The sequence below is a fragment of the Mustela erminea genome, chromosome 1 (genome assembly GCF_009829155.1).
Source record: "Mustela erminea isolate mMusErm1 chromosome 1, mMusErm1.Pri, whole genome shotgun sequence".
NCBI classification, from domain to species: Eukaryota; Metazoa; Chordata; class Mammalia; order Carnivora; family Mustelidae; genus Mustela; species Mustela erminea.
This window is the reverse complement of record NC_045614.1, coordinates 145,858,471-145,885,211: the sequence shown is the minus strand read 5'-3', so window position 1 is coordinate 145,885,211 and position 26,741 is coordinate 145,858,471. Positions and strand designations below refer to the sequence as shown.

The 26,741-nt window shown below is 35.5% G+C and overlaps 1 protein-coding gene across 1 annotated transcript in view; it reads left to right on the top strand.

Moving 5' to 3' along the window:
* The first annotated feature begins 4,944 nt into the window (after positions 1 to 4,944).
* The window catches only part of CPB1 (carboxypeptidase B1), a 41,657-nt gene continuing 19,860 nt past the window's right edge, over positions 4,945 to 26,741 (top strand). Inside the window, exons 1-9 of the mRNA XM_032346209.1 lie at positions 4,945 to 5,055; positions 5,162 to 5,237; positions 12,558 to 12,682; positions 20,369 to 20,468; positions 20,556 to 20,657; positions 21,491 to 21,592; positions 24,890 to 25,000; positions 25,090 to 25,180; positions 25,857 to 26,059. Of these exons, the coding sequence (XP_032202100.1) occupies positions 4,985 to 5,055; positions 5,162 to 5,237; positions 12,558 to 12,682; positions 20,369 to 20,468; positions 20,556 to 20,657; positions 21,491 to 21,592; positions 24,890 to 25,000; positions 25,090 to 25,180; positions 25,857 to 26,059 (981 nt within the window). The 5' untranslated portion in view covers positions 4,945 to 4,984. The remainder of the gene's footprint in view (positions 5,056 to 5,161; positions 5,238 to 12,557; positions 12,683 to 20,368; positions 20,469 to 20,555; positions 20,658 to 21,490; positions 21,593 to 24,889; positions 25,001 to 25,089; positions 25,181 to 25,856; positions 26,060 to 26,741) is intronic.

Here is a 26,741-nt window from a genome sequence, read left to right as displayed (position 1 = left end):
ATCAAAGCACCAAAGTTCTCCTTTCATAGAACTTTCATGGTCTAGCAATGATGATAGAATATGATGATAATGATGACTATGATGATGATGATAATACAAGATTTCTGAAAAAGATAGTTTTTATATAAAATTTCTCCTGTTTAATATCAACAAATGCAAATACATGTATAAAGTACTTTTAAGACCTTAAAAAATCAGTTAAAACTGTTTTCTCTGACATAAGAGAAATTATACATTCCCTAATTCATCTCTCTTCCCATAGATCATTCAGTCCTTTAACAGTGAAGAAGAGCCCTCACCCACTCATTCAATATAGCTTGCAAGTTGAGAGAATGGTTTACTCAGAATCACCAATTGACCCAATTATTAAATCCACACTTCAAAATAAAAAAGGAAGATGTCAAGAAAACTATTCCTTTAATATTTGTACCTAACCACTTCCATGCCTGGCACAGCAGGGCCTGAAGAGCAGAAATCAAGCTCTTTTCATCTCTGAGTACTCCACAGCACTTAACCCAGTGACCTTAACATTGAAGTCATAATAAACTCCTCAGCCTTGAACAAAACAGACCAAGAATGTACAGAACCAAATTTTAAGTTAATGTGACTCCATTTATGAACTCAGTCTAGAGTTTCCCAAAATGTGTTCCCAAAATCACCAGTCCTAATTGATGCTTTTGAAGAAATATGTTTCACAGCCAAAAATACTGAATGTAGCAATGGTCCTAAGTCTTCTAATTTTACCTAGACTTAACCAACCTGGCACTCTACTATGAGATATACTTGGGAAATGCTGTCAGGGTCCCTTTTTGATGATTTACCATACATATTTTAAGAGTCTTTAGACTCTAAAAAGCCCCCCTAAAGGAGCTTGTTTGTTTTAGTGTAAAGCAAACACATTTGACTTCAGAACCCTTTCTTATTTAACACCATGGAAGATGTTTGGAGAAATGTTTTTCCAAAAACTGAGACATCATATAGGATGAATTATAACACCATGGGGCAGTTTACAGACTCTCCACAATCTCACGCTTTTACATGAAACACAAACAGACACAAAGATGCCTCTGGGCTTATAAATCACCAAGCTGTACGTAAAAAAGAAGAATTTAAATATATAAACATGTGATGGGAAGCAGAAATTTCAATATCTATGGAAAAATTATTACAACTAACAAAAACAAATTTTAATTACTAACTGAAAATCCTAATTGTCCTCCTCTTACATTCACAAAGCATCAACTAAAATAAACTGTTTACTATGTTTAAGTCCCAAGATCACACATCATCCACAAATGATTTATCCCCTTTAGTGTATATTTGTCATTCTTTTTAACTGGCCAGATCTGAATCCCTGCTCTAAGTTTGGAGAATGTTTTAGATATAGAGCAATACAAGGCTCCCATTATTTAAGTTAAAATTTGAAATCCTACTTTTCCAGCCTCTCTAGAAGCTAGGGCACTGACCTAAGATCTTGACCTTGACTGACTGCTTAAGATCATCCTGGGAAGGGTAACAGTATCAACAGTAATAGCTATATTAGATACTTTGCATGAGGTGTATACTAAGGTTCCAGGGGGTGGTCAAATGACTTAGGCTTGGCCAATCAACACATCTCACCATCCTGACTATAGAATTGCCTCAAGGATAGAGAAGTCAGTCCACTAGGATTTAACTGAAGATCTGGGTTAAATTTTTGAGAAGAAATTAGTTTTCCAATAGATATATACACACACACATACATATATATATATTATATGTATATATGTATGTATGCATATATAAATATGTGTATATATATGTATATGTGTGTATATCTTTGTAAAAATATAAACATTATCAACTGAACTTGTGAAGCCAGCACCATTGCTGAGCACTCCAGCTGCATGAATAATGAGTTTTCTCTTTCATTCAGCTAGTTTAGACCAGCGTTGTTATGCATGATAGAACTGCCATAGACTCTCTCCTTGAAGACCATGGTAGAGTTTGTACAGTAGCTAATAGATCCTGCTGTAACTGTATTATTGTCTCAGGGAAAGTGAAACCGTCAATACCGAAATTGAAGAAGAAAGCTACCTGTCTCTCTAAAGCAGATATTGATAGTTTATGGAATCTTCAGCTAGTTGGGTATGGTACCCTAGAGAGGAATGGCTGAGGTCAATGTTACAGATTAGTTTCATCATGCTTCTTAGAGTCCTATTGATACTAACCTTAACTAAATACAACACTAGATAAAAATGAATGAATTTGGTCCTAGCCCCGGTCAGTAAGATTAATCAGAGTGACCAACAGAGCAACATACTCACAAGAAAATTCACCAGAAGTGAAGAGCATATAAAAAAGGGTAGGTATTGTTGAGAAAATTCTCCATGGATCCCTCTCTTTCAGTACATCCTATGGCAGATTTTATTCTGGACTATCTTTTCAAAAAATGTTTATATAGCAAAGAGTTTAGAAAACATCTCCCTTTGGGGCAAAGGGAAGTTCTGTTTGCCCTATAGGACAATAAAGCTAATGTCTCCTGTAAGACAAAAGTTGAGCAGATTTGCTAGCAGCTGCCTCGTGAGATTGAGAGTTTCCTAAACTCAGTATACCTCAACTGTGACACAAACCTCTGCACCCAGTATCTAGCTGGAATGCCTTTACATCATCCCCCATAGGACAGGGAAATTAAAGGACTGACACACAAAGTCTATGCTGTCTGCTAGACCATACATAATAAAGCCCTTTGCTTCTGACCCAGAAGTTTCACATCTTCTGCCAGCTCTATGAAACTGGAACAGGATAACTTTGTATCTTGTAAGTAGGATAAAAACCCAGACCCTTCCACTTTTTGACAAAGACCCAGATTAATATATAGAGATGACATATGTAAGAGCTGAAGACTAAATATTGTAATTATATCAGTTCTCCCTAAATTGATCTATAGATTCAGTGCAATCGCAATCAAAATTCCAGCAAGATTTTTCATTGAAATTGATAAGTTAATACTAAAATATAAATAGAAAGGTAAAGTATTTGGAATCAAACTTGGAAAAGAATGAAGTTGTGGGATTTACATATTATTTGACCTTAAGTCTTATTATAAAGTAAAATAATCAAGACACTGTAATAATTGTATAAAACTAAACAAATAGCTCAATGGGACATAATAGAAAGTCCAAAATTACACCACATATATATAGCCAAATAACTTTTGACATAGAAACCCAAGTTAATTAAATGGGTAAAGAAGTCTGCTCTATATATAGTACTGGATCTACTGGATATCCATATATTAAAAGTTTTGTTGATTAGGGTACCTGGGTGGCTCTGTCAGTTAAGCGGCTGCCTTCAGCTCAGGTAATGACCCTGGGGTCCTGGGATGGAGCCCTGTATCAGGCTCTCTGCTCAGCTGAGAGCCTGCTTCTCCCTCTCCTTCTGTCTGCCACTCTGACTACTTGCATGCTCTCTCTCTGTCAAATAAACAAATAAAATCTAAATAAATTAATTAATTAAATTTTGTTGATCCCTACCTTATACCATACATAAGACCCAAATGACAAAGCTCTTTATAAGAAAATGTAAGCAAATACGTTTGAGAACTTGGGATAGGAAAGATTGCTTGGAAAGAATGTAAAAGGCATGAACTATAAAGAAAAAACATGGATAACCTGAAACTTCATCAAAATTTAAAACTTCTGGTCATCAAAAGATAAAATTGAGAAAATGAAAATAAAAGTTACATACTGAGAAGAAATATTCGTGATATACATTTCTAATAAAGGACTTGTATCCAGAATATATAAAGAACTGCTACAATGCAATAATAAAGCCAAATAACAAATTTCTTTAAAAAAGGCAAATAACTTCAACAGATCCTTCACAAAAAAAGATTTACAAATGGTCTTATATATATGAAAAAATATTCAACATCATTAGTACCAGGGAAATACAAATTAAAAGCACAATTAGATAACACAGCATACTCTCCAGAATTGTCAAAATTAAAGACTAAAAATACCAAAATACTGGAGAAAATGGAGAGCTACTGGACACTGGTAGAAGCTTAAAATGGAATAACTACTGGACACTGATAGAAGCCTAAAATGGAACAACTACTATGGGAAAATGTATGACAGATTCTTATAATGTTAAACCCTCACCTACATTAATATTTAGCAATTCCACTCTAAAGATATTTACTCCCCCAAAGTGAAAACATGCCAACAAAAAGGTCTGTACAAAAATGTTTACTGCAGCTCTATTCATAGTAACACCAAATTGGAAACAGCACAAATATCCATCAACAGGAAAATGGATAAACAAATTGTGGTATATTCATACAATAAAACATTACTTAATATTAAAGAACAAGTTAATAATGCAAACAAAAATACTAATATATCATAAAAACAGTACCTTGAATGAAAGAATCCATACACAAAGGAATATTTATGGTATGACCTTATTTACATGAAGTTTTGCCTGAAGTACAGGCAAAACTAATATATGAAGCTAGAGATCCAAATATTGATTTCCTGGGGAATACAGAAAGAGACTGGAATGATGCTCAAAAGAACTTCTTAAGGTGATGAAAATGTTCTATACCTTCACTGGGATCTTTGTTACATGAATGTATGCATTTGTCAAAAGTCATCAACTATTACACTTAAATCATTGTATGTTATTCTCAATTCAAAATGAAAAAAAATACTACAAAAAAATGACTAAAAAATGTATTTTATTTAAAACTCATTTAGCTCCCAACTATTCAAGGTCTGACATCTAAACTAGATGGGTTGAACTTGAGATTATTTGCTCTGTATCCACAGGTGTTGAGAGAGATATCCTCTCTGACTTTACACAGCTACCAAGGCAATAATGCTAGCAAAACCATTAATCAAAATTTGATAGTGCCTATCTGCAATCAGAAGAAGAAAACAAAGAACACCTTGGACTATAAAAGCAAGTAAAACACACCCAAAGGATCTAGTCAGTCACAATGCTGACATTCTTGCTTCTTGTGACTCTGGCCCTAGCATCTTCTCACCATTCTGGTGAGCACTTTGAAGGGTAAGTAAGCACTCCTTAAAAGATTAAGTCCTCTTCCTTGCTATCCCAAAAAATGTGAATGCACTACCCAATTTTAAATTTTGTCTTCTGCTATCTCACCATTCAGTGAGAAGGTGTTCCGGGTCAATGTTGAAGATGAAAATCACATCAACTTACTCCATAAGTTGGCCAGCACCACCCAAGTAAGTAATGATCCTGTAGTACAGGTTTGCTTTACACTTACTTTAAAATCTTAGAATATACTGTGATTCCATCAAAGGAAGAATGACTAAAATATTAACCACAGCAAGAAATAACTTGAAAAAAAAACATTTAATGCCACGATACCTTCTTTTCTGCCTCAATTAGATTGCCATGGCCCTACAGTATTATAAATCCATGAAAACATTTTAAGGAGCTGACAGGACATGACAACTGGATGAGATGGAACTGCCACAAAGGTCACAGTACATCTAATGTACAGTCACTTGCCTTCTAAGGCAAAAGTGAAAAATGATCAACTTGGATATTACTGAAAAACTGGGCTTCTGTCCAACTTGAAATTCATTTCCACATCCCATGTATCATCTGTTCCCTTTGATTTTCTTTCATTCCAAATCAAACAGCTTGAGTTTTCATGACCTTGATTCAGGCCCTCTTAATGATATGACATGAAGCGCTGGGGTGGGCAAAGGAGGTAAAAGCCATGAATGATTTCCATATTTGTTTTTACTTTCAATAAACCAAAATCTCTATGCTAATTTTTTAAAAATCCACTGTATATGGGGTGAGAACTGATATTTTTAATTACATATGCATTTAACAGGAAGCTATTGCTGACCACAAATGGTTCACTTGGGCCAAACCTGTTTCCTCATGAAATATAAACCAAAATAATTTGCTAGCCCCTAAATATCCATCTCCTATTTAAATCTATATCTATATCTATATCTATATCTATCTATCTATCTATCTATCTACCTTTTTATAGGTTTTTTCTTTTAGCTTTTAAGGTATGGGGAGAAAAAAGAAGATACAGTATCATGATCTGAAACAGATTCAAAAGTTTAGAATTTAAAGAAAATAAAGTCATTTATTCCAACTCAAACCCGGAATTTCCTCCATAGAAATATCATGCCTGGTTTCTAGTTCCAATAACACCTGCTTGAGCACCTCCAGGGATAGCAGGAATACTGCTTTCAAAGTAGCCCATTTGCCTTACAAGTCATTCCAATTGTTATATGAAGCTAAAATCTACCTTCTCCAACTCTAGCCCATTGGACCTAGCTGAGCCAAATATTGTGTCTCACCCTCTAAAATTTATTTTATTTTATTTTATTTTTACTTTATTTTATTTTTAATTTACTTCTTTTCAGCGTAACAGAATTCATTGTTTATGCACCACACCCAGTGCACCCTGCAATACATGCCCTCCATAATACCCACCACCTGGCTCCTCCAACCTCCCACCCCCCGCCCCTTCAAAACCCTCAGAGTGTTTTTCAGAGCCCATAGTCTCTCATGGTTCATCTCCCCTTCCAATTTCCCTCAACTCCCTTCTCCTCTCCATCTCCCCATGTCCTCCATGTTATGTGTTATGCTCCACAAATAAGTGAAACCATATGATAACTGACTCTCTCTGCTTCACTTATTTCACTCAGCATAATGTCTTCCAGTCCCGTCCATGTTGCTACAAAAGTTGGGTATTCATCCTTTCTGATGGAGGCATAATACTCCATAGTGTATATGGACCACATCTTCCTTATCCATTCATCCGTTGAGGGGCATCTTGGTTCTTTCCACAGTTTGGCGACCGTGGCCATTGCTGCTATAAACATTGGGGTACAGATGGCCCTTCACCCTCTAAAATTTATTTATTCTAGGCCTTTTATAATTTCTCTTAGCATGGGTTTACAGACACCTGATCATTCTGGTCACCTCTGGATATAGCTCAATCTTTCTGTCTATATTTCTTTTTTAAAATGTAGCTTTCAGAATTGACAATGGACCCCTAGCTATGCTCTGATTAATACATACTGCAGGACCATTGCCTGTCTTCATCTGTAAAATGGACACTGATTAAGGAGGCCTGAGATTCTTTTCAACATCTTGAACAGTTTACAGAATAATCTTAGGTTATAACAAATATATTGGCCAATTGAAACCATTGGGGGGGGGAGGGGGTTTGGGAGAAGGGGGTGGGATTATGGACATTGGGGAGGGTATGTGCTTTGGTGAGTGCTGTGAAGTGTGTAAACCTGGTGATTCACAGACCTGTACCCCTGGGGATAAAAATATATGTTTATAAAAAAAAAAAAAGAAAGAAAGAAAGAAACCATTAGGTTATTCTTTTTTCACATGAATCACCTTCAAACAAGATATTACTTCTTCTTGCCTAATTTATTTTTTAACCTAAATGCAGGATTTTGGATTTACCCTGTTAAATGTGTCTTTATAGCCTGTTTTCAGCATGTTGAGATCATTTTTATAATTAATTCAGTCACCCAGGGAAATAATTCTTCCCCCTAACTTTATATTACCAGAAGTTTGACAAGCATGACTTTCCAACTTTTATCTTTGTCACTGATAAAAATATTAGGTCAATGAGGGGTCACCACAGAATTAGAGGCCTCCTTCATAGCTTATTCATTCAATACATACTTATCATGAGTTTCCAATGTGTTAAGTACTGAAAGTGATGCATTAACCAACCATCCTCAGGTAAGTTTGCTCAAGTATCCACATTACTGTTAGCTGTAGCTAACATTGTATTTTCCAGCTTATAAAGAATATAAATGCAGAGACTTGGTCAAATGTTTTGCTAAGATCTAGATTCAGCATTCCATCAGGATAGTGGTCTTTTTCAATAATAAGATGAAGTTCATTAGGCCTGACTCACTCTTGCTTTAAACCATGTTGGCTCCCAGGGATCATAGCTTCCTTTTCTGAACATTCATAATCCATCTACTTCCAGTTTACTCTGCAGCTTTGCCAGAATCCACACCAGCCCCCAAGGAGCTCCTGCTTCTGGAATTCACCTGTTTTCCTATTTCTGAAATCCAAGATTTACCTTCTCCACTCTTTCGTGATTCCTTCAAGCTCTGATTCCTCCAAGGGTGCTGAGAAATTTCTGCAATCACACATGCAGTTATTTTTTTAGTTACCTAAGATTCAGCATTTTAAAATAGTCGAGAGCAGAGAACCTGGACTCAGACTCCTGGATTCAATTCCTGGCTCTACCACTTGCTAGCTGGACCTTGGACACCTCTCTGGGTCTCAACTTTCTATTTTGTCAGATGAGAATACTAGTATTTACCTTATAGGATTGTTGTGAGATTTAAAGGACTTACATTAAGTCCTCTAAATCTTTAAATCACTTAGAAAGAACTTATATAATGATATCTATAGAAGTATTTGTTATTATTACCATCTTTAGAACTGGAATCTTGAATGCAATTTACATGACCAGTATAATCCTTTCTCTCCTCATCTATCTTGGGCCTCAATATTCTCTTTCCAAAGAAGGTGTTTCTGCTAAAAATCCTAACATGTGAAAATTTTTTTACTTATGGTAATTTTATCTCTCCAGAAATAGAAGAAACAAGAAATAGTATACCCCCTGAGAAAAGACAAAAGTCAAACAATAGTTAAATAGAGTGACTTTCTCTCTCCCAGCTGCAAACATCAAGCTTTAGCTCCAAGCAATGGGACTGCATGTTTGTTCTTTATTCATTTTATTTCCAACATGAATGAAAAGATTTTTATTCTCCTCAGCAATCTTGCAAGTGCAGCATAGTCTGGACTGTAGCCTTCCTGATAAGATCATTACAAGGGCATCTAGTCTTTGTATTCATCCTTGGCCATGTGTCCTTCCTCCCAGCTTTTGAACATATCCTTTTATAAGCTGAATGTACAGGAGAGCTGTGACCACATGGGACACTGGTAGCCTCCCCTTTTCATCTGTAATTATACAGTAAGTGTTTTATTTCATCTCCTTGCAATCAGAGTTGCATTTGTTCCTCTATTGGAGACATTAACCACAAAACCTATTCTCTTTTCTCTATGCTTTCTTGAACCTTGTTTCTCTATGATAAGGTGCAAGTTAATCTATGGCCAAAATAACATCATTACAGTCTTCCAGGGTTCCCATTACCCCCACTATATTTTTCTACTAAGTTCTTCCCTGCTCTCTGGAACTGAGCCTCAATTAGAAGTCACTTTTTCTTCCAAGAGGAAAAGAAAATTCCATTATATAAATGAAAAGTCCATCAGATGTTCAACTTAGAGTCAAATGCAATGTGAATAAACAAATTTATATAAATTTATAAAGAATCAAAGACTCCTGATACCAATATTTATTTTCTTCTAAGCCCTAAAAGAATGTATAGTGGATACACTACTTTATCTTGCTTTTGTGCTGGTCTCTTAATATATTAAAAAAGGCTCTTCAGTTATTAGCCAGCTGGCTGATTAAGTTGACATTCCCACAGTATTATCACATAAAGATACCCCATTACCTTCCAAAAATGTTCTTTATGATTTTTTATAACTCAGCTTCCTAGAATTATAATTTTATAACCTCCATTTTATAAATTATTAACACATAATTCAATTCTCCATATCTCATATCATCTTTTGCTCTATTTCCATATTTCAGATATAGATCTCATTCACAAGGTCTTGATAATTACTGAAATGTATATTTACTTCCTTGTGATAACATTTTGAGTTTATTATTTGTATCCATACTTCATGTATTGGTGAACATCTATGAGGCCATAGAGTTGCTTCTGATTTTTGGCTCCATTTCTCCTAAGAAGGACTGGGAATTAACTTCAGTATAGTAAGTCTGCATCACACTTGGAAAACTTCATACTGCTGGATTTTGGTATATATGTTGATCAATCTTCTCCATGTCAAAATGAAATCTTAAGGTACCTCAGGTTAGGTCTGCAAGTTTTCTGTCGAACATTTTCATGAGATTTATCTACCCCATTTTAAAGAATCCATCATTCTCCCTACAGAATCTTAAAAAAGTCTTTCTCTCTGTGTGTATCTCTCTCTTCTTTCTCCCTCTCCTCTCTCTCTGTACATATATAGAGATATGTATATGTAGATATGCAGATAAATATATAGAAAGAAAGAGATCAATCTCCCAATAATTAGGAGAACCAAGACCAATGAGCAAGAAATAAGATGTTAGGAAAGGTAACTTTCAACTTAATATAGCAAAGAAAACCCATTCATAAAGCAATTAGGCTATTCTGAAGTGATACTAAATGTACTCAAGATTGTATTAAAACCATCACCAAGACGGTATGCAGGTATATGCTGCTGTATATGAAAAGGTAGTATCTTAATATAGATTCTTCAAAGCAGAATCTTAGACAAAGATTTCAGGCCAAAGATTTTGTGTGGGAAATATAGGGAATACTGGTAGAGGAGTGAGAAGTGATGTAGAGAAGGGAAGGCAGCTAACAAAAGGGATATTATTAAGACAGTTAGCACTAGAGCTTAATCCAACAGAGAACTCAAGGAATGGGTGTGCAAATCATACACCTTAGAATTATTTATTCCACCTGAAAAACAAGGGAATTGGAGTATTTAGACATCTATTTTCCAGGGTCACTGGTTGAGCACATCTCTGGAAAGAGTTTTGTTTGTTTGGGGGTTTTTTGCCATCCCCTGCTTGCTGCGAGCTGTTAGTTTGGTTTTTTCCAGTTCTAGGGGAAAGAGCTTTCAAACACAGAGATGCAGATCTTGGCAGTGGGGAGTTCCCTGAGTATGCTGAAAGGTCCCCGCATTATGTATGGGTGCAGCTCAGTCAAGTTGCCTACAGATGCCTGGAGAGCTTTATGTGCTCTACCAATTCTAAACCTCTGTGTCTATAATAAAGATATACATCCCTGTCCCATCCCATCTTGGAATGATAAGCATTTATTAGAAACACAAATTCAGTTAACTTTTAAAAATATGCTTTCTTCCATAATATGCTTGTCTTCAGTGTCCTTCTCTTTACAATGTTGGCTAACTAGAATTCATCACCAGCCCCTAGCTTTTTCTGTTCTTATCATGGCATGTCTTTGTATTTCCCCTACTGTCTCTTAACCTTTCATCTTTATCCTCTCATCTTTGACCCACTAGATCACATTGTGTAGCCAATCCTTATCAAATCATCAATACTGTCACCTTTCAACACCTTAGTGACAACCACGCTCATATTTTTCTTCTGGAATCCCTTCTGATATTGTCCCAATGTCCCTGCCTCATACTGCCCTTATACACTCTACAGCCCTGACTCATGACTCAGAACCCACTAGACATCTACAGTGGTCTGAGGATTACCAGGACAAGACATAGATTATTGGATTCTCCACAGGCAAGTGTATCTGAAATTGAGTCATCTTAATATCTTACCTATTAGTTTCTATTAAATGAACTCTAAGTATTGCCAAAACTTGCTTCTAAATTTCCAAGCAATGGTCCTAAATATCACCTGTCACACCTCCAGACTAAGACCAGCTCATAAATACCTACAAGGATTGGGTGAGAATCAGAGGCAGAGAAAGACCCATTGTCAGGCTCATCTCAAGCTCACTTTCCTCTGCTCAAAGAAGAAACAAGAAAACAGAAACCTGAGAGAGACAACACACCCTTGGTTAATGTTTTTCCATGAAAAAAGGAGATTTGAAACCACACATCCACAAAGAAAAGCATTAGAATTATCAAATATGTTATTCTGTTATTTTTGTGCATAATTTTCTCCAAAATCTCCCCCATAAGAACAGAAGCTATGTTTGATTTGCTCACTAATGTACTCCTAGTCTCAGGCACAAAGCCTAGCACATAGTAGGTCCTTAGTAAAAGCTGATGAATAACTGAACAAATGAAAATGTCTGGATCTTTGAGAGCATTTTGTTTCTGGCCATGACGGCAAGATGACCACTGGAGAAAGATGTACTTTCCTTTCCAATATATCCTCCACAGGTTAGAGATGTAGATCCTGGTTCTGCACATTACTGTGAGTGCTGAGTTCCAAGTACAAATTAATAAAATAAATCATTTAAAAAGTAAACAGGAAAGCTCAATTTCTTTCTATTAAATTTTGTGCCTGTAGTTAATTCATCATCATTCATTCAGAACATTTATCCATTATCACAAACACTACTATCACAATAAGCAATTGCTCCAGAAAATCAATAAATAGAATAAGAGCCATTATAAAATACTGGTATTATGGGAAATTAACTAGCATTATGGGAAATAATTATATGTTCTTCATGCTTGATGATAATCAGTATATATATGTATATATATATAAACATTTTTATTGACATACTGCTTGGTCCCAACTCTTGTTCACTCAAGGAGATATTTTTAAGAGATTTCATGGATAATTTGAGTTTGAAAATAACTCAGTGAAGTAAAGTAAGAGTGTGCTTGCTGATGATAATTCACTATCATTGAATTCACTATCATTGAATTATAGGTGTCAAACATAATATATTTTTCTCCTTATTCAGATTGACTTCTGGAAACCAGATTCTGTCACACAAATCAAACCTCACAGTACAGTTGACTTCCGTGTAAAAGCAGAAGATATTTTCACTGTGGAAGATTTTCTGGAGCAGAATGAACTACAATATGAGTAAGTTTATGTTTTATAGCTATTAAAATTCTCTCCTATGTATGCTTTCATCTGAGCCTCTGAATAACCCTGGGAAAGTAAAAGTAAGACCAAGACCATGGCTTCCTTGAGGCCCCACAAATAGCTGATGGAAAAACTGGTCCTAGATTCCAAATTGTAAGACTTTAAGCCTGGTAGATATTTTGTTTAGTTCTTATTCCAATTAAAAAAAATGGTTTTGACTCCTGAACCCCAATTCAGCAAGATATCTGACCTGCTAAATGGTTATAGATAGACTATAGGCCAAACCAATGAACACTGTTATCAGCTAGACACAGTTTTAGTCCCAAATAATATCAAATCTTCCTTCCAACTGAGCAACCAGACCTATTAGGAGCTTTAAGGACTCCTCAGGCTTCTTATTTTTTGTGTATGCATACCAGACTCAATCAATATTTATTTCAACTTAACCATTCATATATTTTCTTATCATTTGATTGTTTGTTCATCATAATAAGTATACTCTTTAATCTCCATCTTCTATTTCCTCCACTCCCTGACCTATCCTCCCTCTGGTAACCATCAGTTTGTTCTCTATAATTAAGAGTGTATTTTTTGGTTTGTCTATCTACTCTTTTTTTTTTCCTTTGTTTATTTTGTTTCTTAAATTCCACATATAGTATTTGTCTTTCTCTGACTTACTTCGCTTAGCATTATATTCTCAAGCTCTATCCATGTTGTTGGAAATGGCAAAATTCCATTCTTTTTTAAGACTAATATTCCATTGTGTATATATGCCACATCTTCTATATCCATTCACCTATTGAAGGACACTTGGGGTGCTTCCATAATCTGACTACTTTAAATAATGTCACAATAAAAGTAGACGTACATGTATCCCTTTGAACTAGTGTTTTTGCATTTGGCGGGTAAATATACTTCCTGGATCACAGAGTAGTTCTATTTTTAATTTTTTGAGGAACCTCTATACATTTTCCACAATGGCTGCACCAATTTGCATTCCTACCAATGGTGCAAGTGGGTTCCTTTTTCTCCACATCCTCACCAACACTTATTGTTTCTTATGTTTTTGATTTTCACCATTCTCATAGATGTGATGTGATATCTCATTGTAGTTTTGATTGCATTTCCCTGATGAGTGATGTTGAGCATTTTTTCATATGTCTGTTGTCCATCTACATATTTTCTTTGGAGAAATGTCTGTTCATTTCTTTTGCTCATCTAAAATTGGATTATTTGCTTTTTTCAATATTCGGTTGTATCAGAGCTCTTTATATATTTTGGATACTAACCATTTATCAGATACGTTATTCTCAAATATTTTCTCTGATTTTATAGGCTGCCTTTTAGTTTTGTTAATTATTTCCTTCACTGTGCAGAAACTTTTGATTTTGATATAGTCCCAATAGTTTATTTTTGTCTTTATTTCCCCTGCCTCAGGAGACATAGCTAGAAAAATGTTGCTACATCTGATGTCAGAGAGACTACTGCCTATACTCTCTCTTCTAGAGTTTTTATGCTTTTGATTGTCACACTAGATCTTTAATCCACTTTGAGTTTATTCTTGTGGATGGTGGAAGAAAGTGAGCCAGTTTCATTCTTTTGCATTAGCTGTCCAGTGTTGAACAGACTTTTCCCCATTGTATATCCATTCCTCTTTTGTAAATATTACTGACCATATAATTGTGGGTTTATTTCTAGGTTTTCTGTTATAATCCATTGATCTATGTGTCTATTTTTATGCCAGTACTATACTGTTTTAATTACTACTGCTTTGTAATATAACTTGAAGTCCGGAAATGTGATACCTCCAGTTTTGTTTTTCTTCCTCATACTCCTTTAGATTAAGGACAAGATTAGGGTCAGACTGAATGGTTCTCTGTCCTTTTATCCTCCACAGCTCCCACCACTATTTCTAATGATAGAAGTCAAAGAGAAAAGTATGAAAAAAAAAAAGAAAGTGATTCCCCAGAGGCCTAGAACAGAGTTAGCTAAGCTGATCATCACATGTCTCCTCTCCCCAAATACCACACTGGGCCATGTAAGCCTTTTTAGATGAAAGTGTCTTCCTAAGTAGAAGCAGTTGTCCATTGTTGATCAACAAACAGACAGTAAGTGCCTACCTGTACCAAGCACCATAAAGGATAGATATGGCCCCAACCCCTTCAGAGGAAAACAGAGAATTTAACTTTAAACAAGGAATTTCAGAATTGTGTAACAGATGTTAAGAAGAATGAAGTGCTAGAGATATAGGGGAATTGAGCAGCTCTGGGAATCAAAGGCCACCAGAGGAAATGAGTCTTCACCTGAGAACTGAGATGAGCCAAAGTTAGCCAAAGAAAAGGAAAAAATTATACTCTAGGCAGAGAACTGACAATATGGTAAGCTTAGAACTGGGAGAGATCATGCTAACCTGGAGGTATCTGCACTAGAGAGAAGAAAGAAATGAGCTCTTTTGTTCAAAACAGTTCTTCCTCCAGGGAGTGGATCAGTAAGAAGCAAAGAGGCAGTATCAAGCTCCAGTCCTGAACACTCAAATGTTTATCCAACAATACCCCACCACAAGCTCAAGTCTTCATTAATTTTGAGTAAATGTAACTTAAAATTTTTTAACGGAAATTTTCTCTTGTTTTTCACATCTTAAAAATATCAAATAGTATTTATGCTAATGAAGATGTCAGAATTATTACCTATAAAGTCTGTATCTCATCAGGAGAAGTGGTACAATATAACATAACAAGTAAATGCTCTAGGAAAAAACAAAACAAAACAAAAAACCAAATTCAAGTCCTAACTCTGCAACTTCCTGAATGTGTAACCTTAGATAATTTACTTAATTTTTCTGAACTTCAATTTCCTTATCCATAATATGAAGATATAATACCTCTTTCAAAGGACTGTGAAGATGAACTAAAACAATATGTAAATAAATTGCTACTGGCATTACTATTGTTATGGTTTATTATTATACTAAGAGAGAAATGAAATATTTCTTAAAGGTCAAGAGAAACTGTTTTGCTTAACCCCATTATCAGGCTTCATATAGCTTAGCTACCTGCTTCTACCTAAGGGAAGTGTCAAAATGTGACCACAAGAATGGACTGTCTTTTTAAAACAAAGATATAACACAGTTAAGTTCCAAAATTTGATTAAGACTCATGTCTGTGACTTTTTGCTCTTCTTATTACACTAGGAAGAACTTTTAAAATCCTAGCCTTTAGGAGCCTTTGGTAATTTTTTAAAAATATTTTTTTAATGATAGTTTCTTTATAATTCTTTGAGAAAAAGAAAAGGAAGATCAGACACCATAAGCTAACCCTAGCTACCTAAATGACATCCTAATTCTACCTATATCACAAAGTAGCAATATGGCTTCTAATTGCATATCAATCTCCCTTTATCAGATGGAAAATTTATATCCTTTTTTAGTGGATAAACTTCTTGGGAATTGGATATGAATGTTATCTCATGTAGAACATTGGAAATTCCCCAAGGGCTAAACTCTTGTTAATTTTTGCTTCTCTGTTCACTGCTTAGCACACATGTAGCATACAATTTTCTAAATATTAAATAATTATAAGTCCCTAGAGACTTTATTGCTGGAGGAGCACACCAGCAATATCCTAGTTGGGACTGTAAGCAGTCCCTGTGCATCCCATTATTATCTCATATGGTAACTAATTTGTATTTAGACAGGTTCTTGCTGGCAAGAGTTTGTAATCATGTTTATATCCAACAGGAACCATCTACTACTTACTGCACAAGTTCCACCAAAATAGCTTTGCAGATTTTTCCATGGTTGCATCCCTCTTCACCAAGACTTGTTACCACTTTGGAAGCTTTAACCAATTTCTGAGTTGCCATGGGAAAAAATTCAGAAAGTGTGCACCAAGAATAATAATTGTATTTTTATGTTTATGCTGCACCCTTAGATACAGAAAGACTAGGAAATGGATGGTGCAAATCTCCAACTTACTGTTTTGAAGCCGTTAACAGACTTTTTGGTGGGCAGGCTTTCATAGAATACCTTCCTACAAATTACAGGAATGTTGTCTTTGCCCCCATCCAATCCCGGGAGAGACTGTTACTAATATAACTTCCTATAACATTATTTTTCTGTGTATTTCAGATTAAGACAGGAACATGTCCTTGGATAGCAATGGGTACATAACAATGTTCTTCACTAGCAATGGGCATGTAGTAGAGGAACTAACCAAATACTCATTTTTCAAGAATGTATAAGGGGGAAAAAAGTGAGTCATGCCTCCTTTTTTCAGATATTCTGTTCCTTGTTTTTTTGGGAGTCCCTGTTATCTAATTCGCCTGCATGTTTATAGAAAAGAAGTTGGATAGCACTATAAAAGGAACATATGAAAGTATAAACAGTGTACATGCCTCTATTTTGGAGCTGTAATGCAGTCTCTATTACATTAAGAGGCATTGTTTTAATCTCCTAGAATAGAAGCTCATTATTTAATAATAATATTTGTAATATAGCTTAAGTAGTGCTATGTCTTAAATCTAATAAAATCAAATAATCACAAGGCTGGAAAGGATCATTTGAGGTCAATCCCCTGCCTTCAGGCAAAAGTAAGCACCACACTTCTACCTCATTTTGATGCTCTTTTGCAACTTACTAGAGGGTAGTTATACTCCTGGGTGTCATCTTAAATTTAACAGGAAGTTTGCCTGTTTTTTTTTAATGCTTCTTTTCCCTAATTATTAATGTAAGGATTTAATAGTTTACATAGTAATGACTCTAACAGAATGCCTCATCTAACTACCAAACAAAACACTAATCCCTACATAGTCATTGATTCTCCTAAATAATGTGAATTTGAGGATTAGGTGCAGAGAAAGGATAGCAATATTTTGTGAAAGGTCTATTGCCCCCTCTACTCAGCCGGTTCCTGATAGAGCAAAGCTTCCTATGGTTATGGTCTTAGATCCAGTTGAGGCTGTGGAATGCCTGGGAGCATTTAAGTGATTATTTCTTTTCTCTGGGCACCACTAACAATCAAAATGTCCTAGATGATATTGTACTCACTCATTGACAATGAAAAATCTTGTTCAAGTGATTGTTCAAGTAGATGTCATTTACCATTGCCTCTTGGAGTTTTAGTTTTGCCATTCAGCCAGAAAAGTTCAACCTTGTTATACTGCATTTGTTCTTTCAAACTGATGATTTCGGTATATAGTTGTTTTCTTTAAGATTTTGGCCAGTCGATTTTTTTGTTTCAAAGGTTTTTGTTTTGCTTGTTTTGCTTTGGTTTTGTTTTTTTGTTTTTAGTTTTTATAAATGTTGTATTTGAAAATCATTTTCCTAAACTATCTATTTTAGGTGTTTCCTGGAGTTTTTGAAGTTTATGGTAACCAGAAATTTCAGTTTAAATTTTTTTTCATAAACCTTGAAAGACAACTATGACCAAGGCCTACAGATTTGAGTCAAGTCACTGCATTTTAGAAATGAAAAGGACATTTAACGTCAGCCAATCAAATGCCCCATTCTAAAAATTAGAAAAGTAAGGCCCAGAGATTAAATGATTTTTCTGAAGCCAATTTATAAGTTAGGCAAAACCATGACCCCTGACCTTTTTATTCTAATTCTGGATTCCTTCTACTTCTGTTCTATCCCCTAACAATCCAACTTGGGTATTGAATATAATTATAGCACTTACTATAATCATTGTTATAGTAACAATGCCTAACTGAAGCAGGCAGAATGGTGGTCCTGCCCCAAATGTCTATATCCTAATCCCCAGAACACCTGAATGTGTCACGTTCCATGCCGAAGAGGAGTTAGGTTTGTAGATGGAACTAAGGTTGTTGAGCAGGTGAACTTAAAATAGGCAGATTATTCTACATTGTCCAGAAAGGTCCAACATGATCACAGGGTTCTTACAAGTGGTAGAGGGAGGCAGAAGATGGGGTCAGAGTGATGTGACATCCAAAAGACTTGAGCTGTCATTGCTGGGTTCAAAGTTAAAAGAGAAGGGCAAAGAACCAAGGAATGTGGGCAGCTTCTAGAAGCTGGAAAGGGCAGGGAATCAGATTCTTCCCTAGAACTTTTAGGTAAAAGCACACCACTGTGACACTTTGATTTTAGCCCACTGAGATCTGTGTTGGACTTCTAACCTACAGAACTGCAAAATCATAAATTCATGTTGTTTTACATCACCGTATTTTATAGCAGCCATAATTTATAGCAGCCATAAAAACTAATACACTAACAGAGTATTAATGGCTGCTCAAGGAGAAATTTTCTTTCCACAAGCTAAATCTTAAAATCCACTCCTTTTCCCTTTTTTTTTTTTTTTTTTTTTTTTTTTTTTTTTTTTTAGTTAATACCACCTTAAGATAGTTAAGACCTTAAGACAGTATTTGCCACTTGCTAGGAAGAAAATATCATTTAGGATTAATTTACTGCATTTTCCACAAACAGACACAAGTTCATTCCCAAGTTAACCAAATGAAGAAGAGACCAGGAGGAAGGTTCAGAGGACGTCCCTGACATACTTCATCAGAATGCCCTTGGGGCAGCCACAGGAGAAGTACACTTTTTGATGTGTGGTTGCAATTCTCTCTGTGTCAGATAAAAACATTTCAAGGCTTGACTGTGGATAATAGAAGCTTCTGCAAACTAGCTTCTGTCCATAATATTCACAATGTTGTGATCAAGAACATTAATGGTCAAAAAATTTTGTCCTTTTAGAACATACTTTCAGCAGTAGCAAAGACAAATGAAGTCACACACATCCACACATTCCAGCCTGCCTTTTTTAATAGAAACTTTCACCTAAACAATCCCTTATAGAAATACACAGGCCTCAAAGTTCTGTCACCAATTTTCATAATACCTTGCTTTAGAACCATTCTTTGGTTACTTTAAACCAGCCAAAAGACAAACAAGCAAAAACTAGTTCTTTAACCCAGCATTTTTTGCCTAATAAATATTTAGCTTATTAATATTTCTAAATTTCTACCTTTCCAGATATTTTTCTCAAAACCTAGAGAAAGGGGGCGCCTGGATGGCTCAGTGGGTTGAGCCGCTGCCTTCGGCTCGGGTCGTGATCTCAGGATCTTGGGATCGAGTCCTGCACAGGGCTCTCTGCTCAGCAGGGAGCCTGCTTCCTCCTCTCTCTCTGCCTGCCTCTCTGCCTACTTGTGATCTCTCTCTGTCAAATAAATAGATAAAATCTTTAAAAACAAACAAACAAACAAACAAACAAAAACCTAGAGAAAGGCCCTCAAGTGACCAACTGTCCCAGTTTACCTGGGATGTACTTGTTCCTGGGACATTGGACTTTTAGTGCTAAAACTAGGAAAGCCCCAAGGAAAAAAGTCCACAGCTAGGACTCAATTGCATATTTTTGGGTGGCAGCCCAAGGCTGTTCCAGAATGCTCCAGGTTCCAGAAGAAACCATTTTCTGAATTCACGGTCCAAGGACACTTAAATATGTCAAGTTTGGGCTGAGAATGGGTCTGCCTTGCTTGCAGTCTTCAGTGATATATTCACTTTTTGTGATGAGCAGCTCAGGTTGAAGGGTATCAGGAACACTCAGAGGACACAAGTAACTCCATGGAGAATGTACTGCACAATTTACTAAGGCAGCAACTCTGCTTTTTTGCATGTTCACTGGGAAATACTCTTATGTTCACAGGAGCACATCCTTTGGTTTATTGCAGGGTATTGATAAGCAACCTGAGATCTGTGCTGGAAGGTCAATTTGACAGCCAGGTCCGTTCAACTGGACACAGTTATGAGAAGTACAACAAATGGGAAACGGTATGATGTGCACATGATTTAGACAGACATTGTTATGGGAACTGAACTAAGAATGGCACATTAATCTACAAATGGTTGCATTGGTAGATAGAGGCTTGGACTCAACAAGTCACCAGTGAGAATCCAGGCCTCATCTCTCGCAGAGCCATTGGAACCACATTTGAAGGACGCACTATGTACCTCCTCAAGGTAATCATTTTTACCCTTGACCTTCCCATATCTGAGGGCTTTAAATCAATGAATTCTAACACATTAACATCTGTTTCACAGACATGCTCATCCCAAACATTGCTATAACTCTTTCCCTGCCTATATGCCCCAGGGAGTCAAACAGATTCCCCAGCTTCTTTTATCATATGTGGATTTTTAAATCATTATTTTGATTTATTCAAAAGGAAAATGCAATAAAATACAAGAAGTCCTATAAATTTAACCACATTCCTGTAAGCAATGTAAATGATTACCTACCTTGATGAAATTCTTCTCTCCCAGATGTTGTTTGCAAATCCATTTGTTAAAGAGATTCATAAACTTCACGTCTATCAGACAACATTACAGAGCATATCAACGATTTGCTTCTGTCATTCTGTAATGCCATTTTTGTCATGTAATTCTAATGAAGAAAATAAAAAGACAAGGAGTAAGTGGGAGAGAAGGAAAACTCTTACAAGATTAGCAACAATCATCATTACTTCTAATTACTCATCCAGTTGTCTTGGTCATGTCACCTAATAATAGCAGCTGAAAATAACCTCCACGTGAGTACAATTAAGCAGGGTAATCAGCATCTTCTGAAAATATGAGCTTGTCAAGCTTAATAAAAATAATAAACAGCCATGTAAGCTCAAACATTGTATCTAGAGGCAAGAACATACTGTGCTAGTATTGTGTTTTAATTTAATCATGGGATATATCTCATGCTGCTGTCAAGTTTCACCTGTTGAATCCAAAGCCCAGACAGGTAGTGAATGTTAACCCCTGACTGTGATGAATCACAATTTCCCTTTTTTTGTTTGCAATAGGTTGGCAAAGCTGGACCAAATAAGCCTGCCATTTTCATGGACTGTGGTTTCCATGCCAGGGAATGGATTTCTCCCGCATTTTGCCAATGGTTTGTGAGAGAGGTCAGTATGTAGAATCATTTTTGGTGGAGGGAAGTAGAAAGTATTTCATTTATTTAAATCAATTTCTTATAATCTACCTATAATAAGAGAGAATAGTAACAGAAAAACTTTGTAATTCCAAGTTCCCATTTCTGGGTAGTAGTTCTAGCTTTCACCAAGAAATCTTTATAAGGTAAGATTTTAAAACAGCTGTTAAGTTGTATTTATTTATATTTGACTCATCTGAACTTTCTCACCCACCTTTGGTGGAGAGACCAACCAGTAGTATAATACATAGGCCATTTAAAAATTAAAGATTGTGGATAAGCCACTAAGTTTATTATTATCTCCTGAACAATAATCATTATATACTTCAATGGCAATCCCACTATAAATGATACTGTTTTTCATTCCTCATAATTCTAGTGATAAGATATATGTGAAAACCCTTTAACTAAAGTTTTTAAACATCTATGAGCCCATTCTAATATAGATAAATTGTTCAATAAATAAAGAGGAGAGAAGGAACAACTCCTTCTTTTTTTTTTTTTTAAAGATTTTATTTATTTATTTGACAGACAGAGATCACGAGTAGGTAGAGAGGCAGGCAGAGAGAGAGAGAGAAGGAAGCAGGCTCCCTGCTGAGCAGAGAGCCGGATGCGGGACTCGATCCCAAGACCCTGAGATCATGACCTGAGCCGAAGGCAGCAGCTTAACCCACTGAGCCACCCAGGTGCCCGGAACAACTCCTTCTTAAAGAAGAATTATAACTAATGGATGCACAAAGAATGAACAAAATAGAAAACTATCATTAGAACACCACAGTAATAATCATTTCACAAAAACCTATGTACATATGTAAATTAGTGAGCAAATTTTTTTTTAAAGATTTTATTTATTTATTTGACAGAGAGAGATCACAAGCAGGCAGAGAGGCAGGCAGCGAGAGAGGAGGAAGCAGGCTCCCTGCTGAGCAGAGAGTCTGATGCGGGGCTCGATCCCAGGACCCTGAGATCATGACCTGAGCCGAAGGCAGCGGCTTAATTTAACCCACTGAGCCTCCCAGGCGCCCCAGTGAGTAAATGTTTAAAGACAAATAGGATAATTCCTATCTCAAAGTATCCCCCCCAAAATATGCCTTTACATTACAAAGGCATAGTTTACAGTAGAGAAACTTAGCAGAAATTACTTAACCAAGTGATCAAGGTTAATATCACCAGTAATATCACCAACATTAAGACAAAATCAGTATCATGTACCCCCTGATATTATGTACTGAAAAGACACATCATCTGTATGGTATTCTTCCTCAAAATTCATAACCTTCCTCTAATCATAAATATATATATATAGAGAGAGAGAGAGAAAGAAAGACAAACCTAAATTGAGGGACCTTCTGCAAAGTAACCGGACCAGTACTCTTCAACTGTGTCAAAGACATAATAGACAAGTAAAGACTGAGAACTCATAGATAAGAGGAAACTGAGGAGACATGATAACCAGTGCAATGTAGGATTGTTTGTATATTGGATCCTAGACCATAAAACGGATAATAGGGATGCCTGGGTGGCTCAGTCGTTGGGCATGTGTCTTTGGCTCAGCTCCCACATCGGACTCCCTGCTTGGTGAGAAGCCTGCTTCTCCTTCTTCTCCCTCTCCCCTGGCTTGTGTTCCCTGTGTAACTAGCTATCTCTCTGTCAAATAAATAAATAAAATTTAAAAAAAGAAAAAGAAAAAGGGCAAGAGTGGAAAAATTGGTGTTATATGTAAACAATGAATCTTGGAATACAACATCAAAAACTAATGACGTACTACTATATGTTGACTAAGAACATACTAAAAAAATAATTAAAAAATAAAAAATTGGTTAACTCTAAATAAAACCTATAGTTTAACTTTATTATTGTATTAGTGTTAATTCCTTCACTTTGATCATTGTACCATGGTTAAGTAAGATGAAAACATTAGGGGAAGCTGAGTGATGGGTATATGGGAACTATTTGTGACTCCTCTCTAAGTCTAAAATTACTTCAAAATTAGAAGTTTAAAATATTGAAGTACTTTTAAAATTAAGAATATTACTATACTGTGAAGTGTGTAAACCTGGTGATTCACAGAACTGTACCCCTGGGGATATAAATATATGTTTATAAAAAATAAAAAATTAATTTAAAAAAAATAAATAAATAAAAATAAAAAATTTTTAAAAAAGAAGAAGAATATTACTATATACAATATACTGTCTTTTGTGTGAAATATTTCTGTATCTATTTGCCACGGTCTTGGTTTCTAGACATGTTATGTGTCCAATTAGAACCATTTAACTTCAATGGATATCTCACCATCTGCCCTCTAGAATGAAGAAATTTTATCACTACTTTGGTTATCTCCAAGATTAAAAGAATGTGGTTCACTAAAAGAATGTGGTTCTATAACTCCTCCAGCCTAAAAATCACTTATTTTATCATGTGCTATTATAATAAATACAATGTATAGAGTCACAAAAATATATAATAACTATTAATACACAGAAGCCTTAAATATTTTAAAGTCTATTCAAGAAAGCCTAGGAAAGAGTTGAATTTAAGTTTAATATGATCCTGGGGCTGGGGAACTATGACTAAGAGAACATAATAAATGAGCATGAAGTCCTTCATTCATAAAGAAGTCTTTCATTCATAGAGAGATCACTTAGAAATCATCACTTAGCAAGGAGAGGAGTAAGAAGGATACTTTCATCATTATTCAGCCTGGAGCCTTGGTGAGAGCCACCCAAAATCCATCAGTGTGAGCTCACTCCATAATGGGAGGCCTTCTTCATTCTTCTTCCTTATTGGACACACTCTCTAGTGCAACCATCTACAGGAGGTTTCACAACTTTAAATAAATTTCTAGATGATATTAGACACATGCACAGCCATCCATAGACATTCTTTACTTACTAAGTATAGGTCTTACCCTCACATCCTACTCACTCTGAAAAAAAATTATTGCAAAATAAGTAAGCACATGTATGTTTCTTAAAAGTCTATAATGTTATTAAATCTTTTGTTCATCTTTAAAGTAAAAAGTGAAATAATTATGTGAGTTATATATGGATATAAAAGAATATCCTGGAAACAGAGAAGAATTAAAAACAACTATTTTAACCAAAATTATGGGTAATATTTTACTAACTGCCTTTTAAATATTAATAATGTCTACCTCAAAGAGACATGGCTTCGATTACAAAAGTCAATATTCACCCAGTCTATGTAAATTTTAGTAGCATCACGTATTCTATTTTTCCATGAAATTCTCTTCCTAATTGATACTTAGGCTATCCGCACCTATGGACAAGAAATCCACATGACAGAACTTCTCGACAAGTTAGACTTTTATGTCTTGCCTGTGGTCAATATCGACGGCTACGTCTACACCTGGACCAAGGTATATGAGCCAATACTGAAAGGGGATGATGAAATTAAAACCAACCCACTTTCTATTATACTTGGCCTAACCACATAATCCACTTTCAGAACCGAATGTGGAGAAAGACCCGTTCCACCCAGGCTGGAACTACCTGCATTGGCACAGACCCCAACAGAAATTTTGATGCTGGTTGGTGCAGTAAGTATCGGGATCACCATTTTGCAAGCATCTGTTGAAAAAGCACAGAAGGAAACATAATACAAGAAAACACAACAGTGTCTAAAACAAGAAAAAATATAAAATTTTATATTTTAGAATTCTAACTTTCTGAAAGCCACAGACAATAAATGGTTTATTTATTTATTCAAAAAAACATATTGTGTGCTCTACTGCATTCCCAGCTATGTTAGATGCTGTAAACACAAGACTGAGAATCCAGACGTAATCCTACTACTTCGAGATATATAATCTAAAGGACACAGTCATTAAATAATTATTTAAATAAAATTGTGATATAATTCTAATTTTGTGATTCAACTCTCAGAGAATGATTAGAGTAATAAGGAAATTTCTCATGGATATTAGTTTGTCCCCTAATTATTAATTTTTTTACACTATATTGATCTCATTGTATATTATTACACAGGGACACACTGGTGATTTCACATGCAACTTTTACCCCATAAGCTTAAAAACATACCACCCCTAATCTTGTGAGTAATGCATGCATGCTTTATTATATACATATATACATACATTATCATAAGGATCCATGTAAAAATAGCTTATTTTTAACTTTCTAATTTGAAAGTTTGAAACATGCCTTGTGGTAACTTCCATAGATGACCATTCCATTAACAACCTGTTTTTCTAGAAATCGGAGCTTCTCGAAGCCCCTGTGATGAAACCTACTGTGGACCTGCTGCAGAGTCTGAAAAAGAGACCAAGGCCCTGGCTAATTTCATCCGCAGCAACCTCTCTTCCATCAAAGCATATCTGACAATCCATTCATACTCCCAAATGATGCTCTACCCTTACTCCTACGATTATAAACTCACAGAAAACAACGCTGAGTTGGTAAGTAGTCATGGTAGTAAATATGGTATTTCACAGTTAAGATTTTCTTAAATCTTATTCCTGAGAAAAAATTCTAAGAACAATTTCTAAAGATTCCATTATTAATTACTGATAGCAGGAGCAAAAAAAAAAAAAAAAATTACTACAGATTTACAAGGAATCCAGAATTGGCTAGATAAATTAGCTAAAAGAGATAGGATTTTGATCCAGGAAACAGTTCCCAACATGTTAAACTGGTTTAGTCTTCAAAATGACAATAGGTACATTTACCCTGGCTTCACCACAATACTAACTCACATGATGATTTCAGATGCATCTGGGATAATCAACAAAGTAGTTCTGTCTCACACACAATTAGAAAGTCAATTTTGTTAAGTTGCCTTGAGCTGGATTTGACATAGGCAGAAGCATAGCAGATGTAATTAGGAACCTGGCATATTTGGTTGATAAGATCCTAAAATTATTTCACTATTTGATTAGGCGAGACACAGAAATAAAGCAATCAATGAACAAATGGTATGACTGGATCCTTACTAGATACAGGAAGCAATGTAAAAAAATTTAAGTAGCCATGACTCAAAAAACTAGCAATCTTGTTACAGAATCATGATATAACCATATGAAAAGTTAAATAAGAGTTTTATAACATTCACATTAACAAATATCACATATCAGTGCATAA